This window comes from Camelus dromedarius, chromosome 14, assembly GCF_036321535.1.
Source record: "Camelus dromedarius isolate mCamDro1 chromosome 14, mCamDro1.pat, whole genome shotgun sequence".
Lineage (NCBI taxonomy): Eukaryota > Metazoa > Chordata > Mammalia > Artiodactyla > Camelidae > Camelus > Camelus dromedarius.
The window spans coordinates 15,388,835-15,403,551 of record NC_087449.1 but is presented as its reverse complement, the minus strand read 5'-3'; the positions used below and the strand labels follow the sequence as shown (position 1 = coordinate 15,403,551).

At 38.5% G+C, this 14,717-nt stretch overlaps 1 protein-coding gene across 2 annotated transcripts in view; it reads right to left on the bottom strand.

Moving 5' to 3' along the window:
- Positions 1 to 14,717, bottom strand: part of ERICH3 (glutamate rich 3) — a 104,894-nt gene that overhangs the window by 57,850 nt on the left and 32,327 nt on the right. The window contains exons 4-8 of one of the 2 annotated variants that reach the window (XM_064493450.1): positions 11,349 to 11,420; positions 9,374 to 9,502; positions 7,864 to 7,920; positions 4,571 to 4,729; positions 72 to 290 (exon numbers count right to left, since the gene is read on the bottom strand). In XM_064493450.1, coding sequence (XP_064349520.1) covers positions 72 to 290; positions 4,571 to 4,729; positions 7,864 to 7,920; positions 9,374 to 9,502; positions 11,349 to 11,420 — 636 coding nt within the window. The remainder of the gene's footprint in view (positions 1 to 71; positions 291 to 4,570; positions 4,730 to 7,863; positions 7,921 to 9,373; positions 9,503 to 11,348; positions 11,421 to 14,717) is intronic. The other variant, XM_031465392.2, reaches the window with a different exon arrangement.

Sequence of the window (14,717 nt, the reverse complement as noted above, 5' to 3'; positions counted from 1 at the left end):
ATACCTAGCAGTCTAACAGTGCAATGTCATCGGCGCTAACTTAATAAAAGAAAACTTGATTCCGTACTCACCCTGGTAAAGAGAGGTTCTAAGCCATTTGGAGCAGTGGTTGGACGGAATCTTCTCCTTCTCCACGTTTCAGGTCTGTTTTCCCTTGCGAGTCTTCCACTGGGGGCAGGAGGAGGAGGCGGAATAGGCATCATGTAACTGTTAATGTTCGGAGGTTGATATCGATGCATTCCCTGGGAATTGTCCACAGCGCTCCTGAACTTCATCACTGCCTTCTTGCCCTGTAATCACATTTCATGACAATAAGAACCAGGGAAATAGAAGTGCTGCCCAGCATAACCCAGAACTAAAGACGAGACTGTGTGACTGCCACTGCATGCAGACACAACTGATATCAACAGGCAAACTCAAGACACTCCAATCTGTCAAAAAATGGCATTTTTTTTTAGTAACCATAGCAAGTTAAATTTTCCTGAATTTCTCACCTTATTTAAGCATCTTTTTAAACCAAACACAGAGTGATGGCATTTCTATTGTGCTTTCAGGATATTTCCCTCGACTATCCATTAAATAAATGGTGCATTTAAACAATTTAAAATGAAAAGGTTTGAAGTGTTGTACTTTGAAGTAGTGTTGGCTAGTCCACTTAACAATGGGGTATTTGCACTTTTTTACATTGATTTCACCCATTCAGATGTTATAACATTCCTTGATAACATGATTTCAAGGAACCAAAGACCCAGACTCTGACCCAAAGACTCTATTCAGCTAATTTTTTCCTAGAAATTCAACTTGTAGGAATGAATTTCACCCAGAGAACTACATGAGTACACTTACATAAATGTGTATAAGGGTACACACACACATATGTATAACACTTTAGTTGAACCAGTAAGGCCGTCAATAGGAGAATATTTAGCTAAATTTTGCTTTGTTCTTAGAATAGAGTCTCACCAGGCTTTAAAGAGAATAGTGTGAATCTATTCGTCTTGAGCCCTGACATAAAAATGTCCATGCAGTGTGAGCACACATTTAAATAACTTATATGTGAATCTTGAGAAAACCAGAGATGACTGGAAGACTTTTGGGATTTGGGCCATTCAAAAATATACCATTTTCCATTTTCCATATCTTTGTGTTATTTGAAAGTCTGGTCAACATGTATTACCTTAATGATGAAAAAGCACCAAAGGTATAATCAATAATTATATTATATTTTTCAGGTACATTTGTGTCTCTGGACTTTTCCCAAATTGATAATTTTTGTATATCTGAGGTATTTTCCCCAACTTTAAGGTACTGTTCATCATTTTAATCCATTTTTTATCAATTGACTTGGTGTGTTTTTAAATTCATTTTCAGACAATGCATTCTTTATTTTGAGATGTTTAACTCGTGAAAAGCTACTTTTAAGAAAAGGAAGTCATCCTCCAAATACGCCTCATTGCTGAATAAGCAAAACCAGGTGAAACAGAGGCATGTGTAGCCCATGTTTTGATTGAAAACCATGTTTACACGAACAGAAAGGGATTTAAATAGGTATTTACAGAGGAGTTTAGAATTATTAGAATGCTGGATGTCACAGGTGTTCTTTACATTCTCATTTTTCTTTTCCTACCTTTTCCAATTTTCCTGTGATGGTGTGCCTTGACATTGTAATAACAAACAAATTAATGAAGTGATAAGATAATAAGAACAATAAAATCAATGAATCCAGAACTTTTGTGGGCTGGAGATTTTTTAAACATTTCTAAATAGTTATCAATCAATGGCATGCCTTATTTGGAAATGGTTTAGTAAATCAAAACAAAATTAACCTTCTGTTCCTTATTTTGCCTTTTTTTAGCCCAAAGCATCTTGGACATCTTACCATGGCAGTACAAATAATTTTACCTTATTTTTAACATACTTTAATATACTACAACATTCTTAAACAATGAATTCTTAGGTGTCTTCCAACTGTTCACTATTGCAAATATTATAGTACTAAATATTGCTGAATCGAATTCTTTCCGCAATGTGTGTGTTCCTAGGATAAATTCCTATATGTTAAAATGCTTGAGCATGTTCATTTAAAATGCTGATAGATAGCCCCATATTGCCTTCACAAATAGTTGTACCAATTTCTACACATGTCAATAGTGTATAAGAGGCTCTCATTCTAAGGCAAATCATTTTCAATCAAGTCATTATTTTTACTCAACTGCATCTCAGCCAGCCTGTTTTGACCAAATTGCTTTTGCCTAAATCAAAGATCCTCACTCCTGATATTTAGAAATTTCAACCTGCATAAATCTGTTTAAACTTCAAACAACTCCCATGTGCACATTCTCTACTCTTTGATGGGTGCTCACTACGTACTCAGCAATCATGCAGACTGCTGTTCTTTAGGAATTTCTTGTCTGGTTTTATATTAAGTAATTTTCATCACCAATGCCACTGAAAACATTGCAAGTCTTTCCTGGCAGTATATTTTGCCTATGTGCATCACAGTGTCAGCTCTAATAGGTTAGAGATTTTATCTGTTTTGATAATTGATGTACCACCAATGCCTGGCGCATTGTGCCCAATAAATTTCACTGGATGACAAGTGTGATTCACTAGCTAACATTAACATGGAATTGGTCTCAATCTTTGCAGCACAAGTGAGCCACCATTAAGTACTTATCCCTCCCTCACACCCTGAAACTTGGAAATAGTAAAATAAAAGGCCCTGTGCAGGTTTAATTAATAAATCCACCCAGCAGCATAGAGCAGATTTGGAAAATCACCTGAAAGGAAAATCGTTCCCTAGCCAGAACTTGAATATTACCTGATTGATGGTGTCCACATACCTAAGAGAAAAATGTGTCCAATCAAGCAGAGTTAATAGATATAGGAGCTTAGAAAAGAATATAATCACCTTGGCAAACGTGGAAAGTGCCCATCTGAGTACTATCTAGGGGAGAGGACATCCCACCCATTTGAATATTTCCAGTCCTAAAGGCAAAGTTATCTCTGGAGGATAGAGAGGGTTTTAGCCGAAGACCTTTGAGCTTTCTGGTACCTTTGGCAAGCCCATTCCTAAGATGAGACAGATGTATCAGGCCATCTTAGCCTGATGCCAGTAACGTTCCATTCTACCATATCCCCTCATTCTGATTCCACACTCACCAGGCAACCTTCTTATTGTGACCTGGTAGTCCACCTGCAGGGGAAAATGTCCTGCTTCTACAAGTTGGATTTATTTGACAGCTGGTGAGTTCATGGCCCCTAATTTTGGTTTGATTCCCTATTTTGATTTACTATAGTGAGAAAAATGGACATGTCATGTGTTATTTTAGTTAGCCTGAGACAACCTTTTGGGTACCTGACCATTCCTGGACCCTAGCTTGAAATGGGAAATCTCTGGACCTTCAAAGTGGAGACTAGGTCCCAGAAAGTGTCAACCTAATTGGCTCATGACCCAGCAAGTTCCTGCCTAGCTCTAAGCAGTTTTCCCAGTCTTCCCTAGACACATGCCACTGCTTTTGGTTTCATTTTTCCTGCCTTCTGAGAAACTACTATTAAAGTAAGGTTTGTGAAAAGTGCTTCACAAGCTGGAAATACATTTTAAAAGGATTAAAATATTATTTACCATTTTAGGGATATATTTAGACTTTTACTGTGGAATACAATCATTTACTTGAATTAATTTCTTAGTGTCAAGGTTATCTGTCAATTTTGGTTAAAATATCTTCATTTCATATGTCTGATTTTTCCCAATAGTGAATGGAATGAGATTCACCTATTTGAACATAATTACAAGTATACTCGTGACACAGCTTCTTTCTTAAGCTGGCAAATGGTTCTTCTTGGTCCTAGAAATGCAAACAATACTGATTGTCCCAATTATCCTTCCCTCTCTAAGTAACTCATATCTTATGGCTACCATCCTTCCTTCCTATTCTCTCCTAAAATAAGTGACAATTGACTGAGACATAACCTTGAGAAGGAAGCAGAGTCAAGCTTCTGTGTGTGATTAAATTCAGGATTTTTTTAAAAGATGGACATTCTTTTCCTTCTTTAGCCAGCCTTCTCTAGAGTCAAACTTGAAGCAATTTCATACACTGATGGTAAAGTAAGTCGGCATGTAAATGCAAACCTGTCCTTGGAAAGTGTCATTTTCTAGGTCTCATGCATTTAAAATTTGGAAGCAGTCAACACTGGTTCTATTCTTATAGAAGTCATAGTTAGCTATTAAAAAGTCCCTCTTTGTTTTTCATACAAACTTTCAAATTAATGAGAGATCACCTTATATACTATAGAACTATTCTTTGCTCTTTGCCCAGTAACACAGAAATTACAGGCCTTCCAATTAAAGTTAGACATAATTGCACTCTGGTTTCTCTTCAGATGACATAAATCTTTGACCTTTTACTAAAATAAGACATAATTAAACAGAAGTACATAGTAAGTGCCTAATAAGTGCACAATATAAATTTCACTGAGTAGATTAATTGAATCTAGCATTGTAAAGGCTGTGATAATCCAATACTCGAATCAAGAAAAAAAAGATAATCCTTGAAGACATAACATTTACCCCAATGGGAAACGGAGCTTCATTTTCCAGCAGTGAGGTTTTTGATCTGGACCCCGAAGTTATCTTTGGAACAGTTCCTACTGCAATATTACTGGGAAGAGGTTGTAATCGAATTGGAGGCTGCATATTTCCCGGGGCAGTGTATGGTCGAGGAGTTGTCTAGACAATTAAGGGAAAAAAAATTCCATTTAAATTAGTATCTTGACATGTTTCCAGAGCCAATTAATAACTCAGCAAATTGCCTAGAGTAATTAATGGTGCCTTCTCACTGAACAGATTAAACTTTAATTATGTCCTTCCATTATACATACACTTATGACCCAAAGTATTTGTTAAAACATACGGTATGGAAGTCCTCTACATACCTAAATGCCACAATTATAGGGCATTTTAGATAAAGGAGATGTTCTCTGTTAGGCTCCTGTATTTTATTTGCACTGAAAACTCACTGACAATTCCTAATTGATGTTGTACATAGAATGGCTTTGCTCAATTGAATGTTAAGTTGAGTAATGTTCCTATCTTAGAGATCTAAAGGGATATGATTAGAATGAACTCATTTCTGTTTAAATGTTTTCAACATCAACTCTAGCATGAGTCCTTTAAGTCTTAAGATTGGTGCTGAAGTAAATGCAAATAATATGATTCAGAAAGAGGGAAGGAAGATGCTTAACTCTAACCCATCACCATTTATTCAACCTCTTCCTTGAAATATTAAGAAAACAAAAATAAAAAAATAGTAACTGGTGACTTCAGAAAACACTGTATAAGTGGAGATGTTTTCCAGGCTGGATATTTTCCATCGGCCCCTCTTCTTTGTCTTTTCTGTTCTGCTCTGGCTGTGGGGATTCATTCCTTTATTAAGGACCACATCAACTAACCCCAGGATTCCAGTTGGATTTGGCCAATGAAAGACACTAGCAGGAGATCAAAAGACTGGAGGGAAGGAGATTGGGGTCTTAATGCTCCTCGATCTTTCCCACTAAGGTCATGATGGGACAGCTGGTCCCTCCACCAAGGTCCACAGCTCCTGTCAGGAAGTCCTCTCCAAGCTGACAGGTACTGCCTGCTGGTTCCAGTAACTAATCCCTTCTTCTCCCCCTCAGGCCTAGGTGGTGTGGTTTCCCATCTTGCTCACCCCAGCATGCTTTACATCCCTTGTTGGTTTTCCTTAACCTTGCCTGCATCTTTGTAAACAGTTTCTTTATTAAACCCTTCCTAATTACCCTATTTGTATAAGCCATCTGTTTCCTGCTGAGACCCTGACTGATGCATTTTCTAATCAAGAATGTACTGCAGAGAATACCAAAAGTGCCAGTTCGGAGCATAAGACGTGCCTTTTGGGGCACTGATAGAACATTGTAACTTTAGTATAAAGACCAACAATGTTTCAAAAATGGAAAAAAAACGGCTTTGGGCCCAGTGGTTCTATTACAATACAATAGTAGAAAGCCTGTTAAGAATAATACATGCAGATCTGGGCAAGAGAGTGTGAGAAGGATGGTATATAAATGATTCATGAATAAGGTTTATTACACTGACACTAAAGATTGGTGACAACAAATATTCAACTCTGGAAATGTGTTGTATAAATACATACAAAATGGCAATGGGGAAGCTCCCACCACCAAAAATTGGTTTGGGTACCATCTTGACAAGCATGTCACATGTTGTTAAATCTCGGATTCTGTTAAGTCAACACTGGATTCCAACTCTAGTCACTATGAGGAGATTAAAAAGTAATTTTTAACATCTAATGGCGATGCAAGACAATTAGTGCCAAATGAAGCACACAGACATTGCCAAAGGGACAATAACAGCAAAATACTAGAGAACTAACAGAACTGAGAACTGAAAGCTATTTGAAATAAGTCAATGAGACCAGTAAAAATTAAAGTTTCACAAAAGCAGTTCTATTTTATCCTAATGTACGAGTAAGAGAAGAAAACGGACGAGTAGAAAAGAGGAATGGTACACTTGCACATCCACGTCTGAAGAGCCAGTTGTGAGCCAGACGCGGGAAGGGTAGCAAAGACAATATTCCCCAATGTCTATTTTCCTTTCTTCACGGAATAGAATGTTTATCCAGAACATTGCTCTCCCGAATAAAGACTATATTTCCCAGCATCTCTTGCAACTCTGTCTAGATGTATGCCTCAGTTTTGGCCAGTAAGATGTGAACAGAAGTTATACCAGAACTTCTAGATCATGCCCTGAGAAGGAAGAGCTGTGTCCTCACTGTCCACTTATCTCCTTCTCTCTGGCTGGAATAGCCACAGAGTGATATTCAATTGTGGCTCACGTGGATGAAGGCAACAGACTAAATTTAGTAGATCACTGGCACAAAAGGAGTCTGAGATTTTAATGACTTCTAGAGCAGAAATGGCACACGAGCTGAGACACATGTGTGTGGGTATAGGGAGTGCATCCTTATGTTAAAGTCCTAACTGTGGGCTCAGTACACAAACCTTCACAGGAAGCCAAGGGGATGGACTAGAGCAGCATTTGATCTAAAGAAACAGGACATAAGCCTACATAAGCCAAAGGGTGAAAGGTCTCAACACCTACAAAGAAAAATCAAACTAGAAGTTTTCTGAACAAGGGAATTAGATCACCCAAAAGAATTCTTCTGATCTCTGGAAAACAAATATGCCTTAAGGCTCTCTCCTGTCAAAAAATCCAACTGAACACAAAAACACTGAACGTAAGATTCAGAAAGCAGGTTGCCATAAACTGGAACATGATCTGTTGGCTGCTGTGCTCTAAACTTTACTTCCCCACATTTGCACACAGATATCATTCAGTCCGATGAATGTGGCAGTCAAATGTTTAACTGATTACATTTATCTCCAGAAACAAATCTGCACCATTCAGCTAACAGCTGTGAGCTACAAACTGTTGTGGTTCACATCAGAAGCCACCTTAAATTTGCTACATTTTAAACTGTTCGTAGTATATTTTCTCAGAATAAATATGGCACTGTAGCTTAACATTTTCAAAATTGTACCAGAATGTGAATTGCAATTGACGACCTGGTGATTACTCAGCTTAGCTGAGCATTTCTAATTCTCAGTAGAAGATCTCTGGGGGTGAATTTTCCAAGCATGTACGAAATTAGCTGAAAGACTTTCCACAGTTTTAATGAAACGGTGCAGCTAAAAACCTAGCTGCTATTTTGAAAGTTTAGGTGCAATTAGTGACCAAGAGCAACAACTATTCACCGTATGCTTTCTTACTCACTCAAGAAAGTTAAAAGAGAAAAATGGAGGGCAATATCCCAAAAGGGTTATTACCTTCATCTCGGTGGCACCTGGAGGTCGGGAGTCAAATTTAGAGGATCTGTAACCAAGCTGGGAAAACAAAAAGAAGGACTTGAATTTCTGTAAAACGGGAACTGCAATGCCAAGGCCACAGTCAGCATCCCTTATGGTGCAGAAGCGCCACGGCGGGTGAGCCCGTGAAGCCTCCTGGCTTCCCAGATAGAAAGGCGTCTGAAGTGCTGGTGTCAGTGTTTCCTGTCATTTTAAAATTACTTTCTCACTCCTGCCACATTAAGATCTCCTGGATGTATCATAAACTACTTATTGAGGGTGTTCAGCTGGAAAATTGAAAAGAAAGCCTTTCAAGGGTTCTTTCCTCTCTGAAACAGGTGGGAAGATAGAAAACGGCACTTGATGGTTTCTTTTGTTTCACCCAGGAAAAGCTTTTGAGAGTCTAGTGAATTTGCCGCCCAATAAAAGAATTATTTGTGTACATATACATTTAAATGAAGCCTGGAAATAGGGTAACAACAAAGGGAAGACGGTTGCTTTTCATAACTTGAGCTGTTCATCGGGAAACATCAAAACATATTTACCTTTTGAAAGTGTCAAAGCTTAACGCTATATGTGATGAACCTACTTCAACAATCTGTGAAAGCATTGCAATTCCTCTATAAATATTGTGCAATCCAAAAAAAAATCATGCTAACAAAGAAATAGATTAGGCCACACAAAGCGAGAAGAAATGTAATCAAGTGGTTCATTTACAACTGAAACCATCAACCTCCAGCACATATTTTGCAAATCTTTTCCTGTATCTGCATTGTTTCAAGCTACCTCACCTTCCTTCAAGCAAATACCACTCCTAGGTTATAAATGAATTGAACTGGAATGAAATGTCAGTGTGCAATTTCTTTAAATAGACTTTCCATGCATTTAATTATTTTTATCTTAGAGGATGTGCATATACTTTTCATAAAAGAAGTTCAAGTATCTGGCCCAACATGATGGGCAGCACCACTGAATCTCTGTGCATAAAGAGGCTTTACAGACAAGGTGAGAGTAGAGGGAACAGCAAGAACAAAATCCAGAGGTCAGAAAATACAGAACACGTGCGGAACAACCAGCAGTTCAATTCTGCTGCACCGTAGGGTGCTAAAGGGTAATCGTGGAGAAAAGTATTGGGCTAGCTAAATTGATGTCATGTGGCTTGGGGTCTTAAATGTCAGGTCAAGAACCTGGGCTTTCCTATAGGTGATGCAGAGCCAGTGAAGGCATCCAGGCATGTAAGTGACGTAAGTAATCTGCACTTCAAGAAAACCAATCTAACAGTAAGACAATGGATATGGCAGGGATGATACTGATGGGAGGTGGGACATTCAGTAGAGACAGAGTTGAATGGAGACAAGACTATGTTTTCATTCAGTAGGATGTGCGGGGTTATACAGCCACGTACCCAGAGAGCACGCTTTCTGAGAGTAATAAGGAATCATAAGTTAATCAGTTGGCTTGGTGCCTCATCAGAGTGCTTAGTATGACTCACCGGTGTTACTGGGCCACAATGTCCTCCATCAACCAGAACACTATGGCCTTGGTTAGTCTTTGGGCCAACTGGGGGGCGGGGAGACAGGACTGGCCTGTTATTCTCTATAGTCCATCTCATGTGCTCTCCCTAAGAATAAGAAAGTGAATGAACAAATTGATGCAGAATTAGTCATGTGGGTTAAGTTAGTGCCCATCAAATAAGAGATGTTTTATGACTAAAGAAGTCCTTTCTCATTCTTTTCAAAAGTGTTCCTTCTGAGGACTATCGCGGTAGTCGGGAGACGGTTCCACAGCTGTACTGGGTGTGGTGGTGAGAGGCAGGTCACAGAATAAGCTTTCTCCAAAGAAATAGCTGTGCCCAAATGCAGTGTATCCTTGGTTTTAGCAATAACAGTCATTAATCCACTTTAAGCAGATCACTATGAGAAGCACAACGTTCCTCACTACTCTGATCGGTAGAAACTCCCAGAACGTATTACTTTTCTGCCTTAAAAAATAATTACATAATGCCATTAGCACAGGGTTACATATTACATAAAGAGGACCTAAAATATAGGTCTTTCCCCAAGTGCAGTCATAAAGTGAAAACTGTTACAAGTTAAAACCGTACAGGGAGGAACTAGAGTGTCTCTCACGAACTTCTGCCAATGCCAAAACATGCCATGCACCTCATGAGCGTGTCTGGCATTCTGGGCGAGAGTGAACAGAGGACTACTTCAGGCCGTGCTGGTCACTCTTTACCTCCAGTGAACATTTTCTCCAACCACATACAGAGAAATTACAGAATCCGTAACTCAGCCCTTGATATAGGTCATTTCTGGCAAAGTTGACTTAACCACAAATCGCTACAAACCAACTTTCCTGATCTTGAGAAACAACCTATCTTCTGTTATTAAACAACACTTTTATAACAAGAATATCTTTTGACCAAGATAAAATAGACAGATTTGAGTCTATCAGGCAAGAGGGAAAATTACTGTTTCCTATGGCAAGTTATTCTACAGAAGCTTTACGAATATTCATCAGTTTGTGAAATGTGTCTTAATCCCCACACTTGTAATACGACACAAAATGAAGAACAACATTTGGGTTTGAATGGCTCAAGAAATTGAGTAAAACTGCCAACCTAAACTGAAACCTCTCAAACATGCCTAATTGAATCTCTCAGCTCTTGATTTAAATGTATACATCTCATAAGTTCACTGCAAAGAAGGAATATCAAATACAAAAGTAGAAAACGAGGGATTTTTAAATGCCTTCACAAAATGTCTAAATCTTATGCTTTCCTACCATATATTTTCAAGGGCCTTGATCACATGAAAATGTGCCATTGGATGGATAATTCTTAAAGTGCCGTGCTTTCCGTCACATTGGGAACATCACAGTCTATTTTTACCTTCTTATGACAAACAAATCTTTTGGCCTCTATCACAAATCAATCAAGAAAATACAAAAGCAAAATTTCAAACTTGAGAAGAATGTTTTCAGGTTTTTCTTGGAATGATCTGTGCTTCATACGATTTTTTTATGTTTTCTTTTTAACTGAAGCATAGTTGATTTACAATGTGTTAATTTTGATGTACAGCATGGTGATTCATTTATATATATATATATTCCTTTTCATATTCTTCTTCATTATAGGCCATTACAAGGTATTGAATATAGTCCTCATGCTATAAAGTATGTCCTTGTTTTTTATCTTTTTTATATATAGTAGTTAGTATCTACAAGTCCCGAACTCCCAATTTATCCCTCCACACCCCCTTAAATAATTTATCTCACACAGAAGCTCCTATTTTGTCATGATCTTCCATAACAGAGGTGGCCAAGATTTAAGCTTGGTGGAACGATCATTTGACCTCAGTTATGAGTTACCCCCAAATAAAGTGCCCCAAGGTACTCCAATGATAGTACCACTGGCCTTCAAAAGCATGAAATAATATTATGAAGTAGAAGTTATGTCAACTCCTTACCTTAAATCTCTGCATTCGCTCCTTCCTAGCTAAGGTCTCCAGCTTCTTCTTAATTTCAAGCTGATGGTAACGCTAAGCATACAGGAGGAAAGAATCATATCAGTTATAGCAAATAATTTTTAGAGGAAAATAATCCCACCAGCTAACTGGATTCTCAATTACCCCTCCTGTCGTTGAGATGGAGAAGAATCACCTGCATAAGTGTGCAAGTGGGGATATAAATTGGTACAACTCTTTGGAAAGCCAATTCCTAAAATACATTAGGCAGTTAAAAGTGTTCCTACTCTCTAACTGATAAATTTCATGTCTACACGTAGGGGAAAATCTGAATAATAAAAAAAAAATGTTTTATGCACAAAGATGCTGTCTGAAAGGTTTTATTTTCTCTCAAAGCAGAAATTCAGAAGCAATATAAACTTTCAAGAGAGTGGTGAAGTTTTTGGCATATCCACATAACAGAATAGAAAATAATTATTAAAATAAGATTCATAAAGCAGGGGAGGGTGTAGCTCAGTGGTAGCGTGTGTGCTTAGCATGCATGAGGTCCTGGGTTCAGTCCCAATACCTCCATTAAATAAACAAAAAAAAAAACAAAACTAATTCCCCTCCCCCCAAACAATAAATAAACAAATAAATAAATAAATACAAATTTAAAAATAAGATTCATAAAGATTGTGTTTCAAAAAGTGGAAAATGCAAGAGCTGCAGATAAAAGTAGGATGCAGCACAGAAATACAGCTGGTCAAGCTCACACCGTGTGCCTGTCCCTGTCCTGGGAAAGAGCTGTTTGTCCATCGTCTCTCCACAAACAAGTCCAATTGCTACACAGCCTCATTTTACAAATGAAGAAACCGAGGCAGAGGACCTGAACTGGCCCTAGGTCACACATCCGGTCAGCGGTGAAGCTGTAATTTGAATCTTGGTCTATCTGACACTAATTGCCTGTTAGGCTTTTTTTTTTTTTTTTTTTTTTTTTTTTTTCAAAAACACCATGCTCCTCTCACAACGTAGCATGCTTTTATTAATGTATAAATATGAACAGGAGAGAGACTAAGATGGAGTGTGAGGATGTTAGCAGCAGTTATCTCTGAGGGGAGGGATGTGTGCTTATGGATGGTGATTTTCCTTTCTTATGGTTTCTTGTGATTCCCAAATTGTCAGTAATATATTCATTATAGAATTTTTAAATAAACCTCATGTAAAAATAATCTGCTCACAATCTGATTTGAAATCATTCAGATACATCTGAGAGTGTCTGACTGACGAGTCCTTTTAAAAAAGTGGGGTTTTTTCTCTGTTCTTGATCCCCTCCTACTGCCGCTGGGACCCTGCAGCCTCAATCATCAATCCTCTTCTTGAAACCTTTCTTCTCTCCCTCTTATCTCACCCACTTACCGCTGAACTTTATTAAATTCACTACCAACCATTTTCCATCTTCCATTTATTCTCCGCTCACTGCAGTCACCCACTCCCACCCCGACTTTACCATCTGAAACTAGTTTCCCCAAGGCCACTGATGTCTTCATCCTCTGGGTCAAATGTAATTTCTCTTTTTTTTTTTTCACCCTAGTAGTCACCTTATTTAACCATTTGGCAGCTGGTGAGACCCTCCTGGCTCCCAGGACAACACTCTCTCGGGCACGTTTTTCCACCACTGGAAGGTTCTTTTCTAGCCCGTGTTGTTTTTCCTGATGGCCCATGAGGCACACACCACCAAACTAGAAGCCCTGGAGTTGCTCTGAGTGCCTCCTTTCCTCCTTGTGCAGTCAGTGTGGTCTCTCTCCCCAGATCTCTGCAGACAGCTGCATCTCCCCGGCATCTTTGACTGCGTTAGCCCACACCCTCTGGCAACAGCTTCCTAATTGACCTCCCACCTCCAATCTTTTCCAGCTCATTAATCCATCTTCCACATTTTTAGCAACATCATCTTTCTAAAACAGCTCTGCTCATTTATTTCACCCCCTGCTGAAAAAGGTTTCATCGCCTCATCACCTACACTCCAGACCTAGCTGGGAATTGAAGGCCGCCAGAAACTGGGCCCCAACTTATTGGGGAGAGTCACTTCCTGCCACTCTTTCAACCAATGCCCAGTGCAGTCTGGCCGCAGCGAGCCTTCCTTTCCATCCACCATGTCCCTTCGCACCCTGCAGCCTCACACCTGCCATCTTCACTTTCTGGGACGCTCTGCTCGTGTTTTCCCGTGAGTCTCAGGCCAGGTTCAGTTCAAACAGCGGGACCTCTGTTCAGCTCCCCCTGACTCTCACAGGGGCAAGTCATCCTTCCCTTCTTTCTGAGCTCAGTCTGCTTGTTCCTCTCTTCTAGCATTTGATCACTTTCTTTAGCATTTTTTACAAAATTATATCTCACAGCTACATCACATAGCCCCATATTGGTACACTGTAAGCCTGCAATTAACATTTGTTTGCATGAATGAATACATGAATATTAATACAACAATATTAGTAAACAGCATCAGCAGAAACTAAATGTGAAATAAATGTGACAATTTAGAAATATTTTATTTTTAAATTATATATATTATATAAAATTATATATTACATATTAACATTTGTCTAAGATATTTACTCCAAACTTAGAATACATGAAGTCTTCTTTAAAAACAGCATATTTAACAGTTACAGTGTGGCAGGAATATGAAATTTTGGAAAACCAAAGTTCAAGGATCAAGACTAAAACAGAGCTTGGTGCCTATTAAGTTTGAAATTATGTACAGATTAATTTTACACACTACTATTTTTTTAACATTAATTGTAAAATTCCAACTAGTTCTTTTATAAGCAGGTGAATTTGGGGTCACAAACAATGACTCCATGTAGTTTATGCACATAATATAAATCACAAAATGAATTTCTACATGAACAGATCATATACATCTGAAGTGAATGCAACACTTGCTCAGTTTAATAGTAGCATAATAATACGTATTTTCAGTGGCACTGCTATTACTGCTGGTTTACTGATGACTCTGTCGCTGTTCATAAATGTTTACTGCACCCACGGATCAACGGTTTTACAAGCCAAGATTTCTGATTTACTGCTACATGGTTAAGCCAAGAAGTGACGTGCTTTTTCACAGACTTTAAACGGTGTTGATGCTTGACTACAAGTTCCGTGGAGCAAGGCTAAAATGGTTCATCAAGTTAGCTAGCCTACTAAAAATGCCTTGTCAGACTTAAGAAACAAAAGTTGTTGGCGCTTGGTTAGTGAATGTATGCTGACCAATGTGGCCTAAAGTGGGAGGGACAGCAGATGTTTCAGTGCCTGTTCCTTGAGATTTAGCATAAGGCTGAGCTTCAGAGCCTTGAAAGAATAACAAATCTGAAAAAAAAAATCATGGCAGTGGAATTA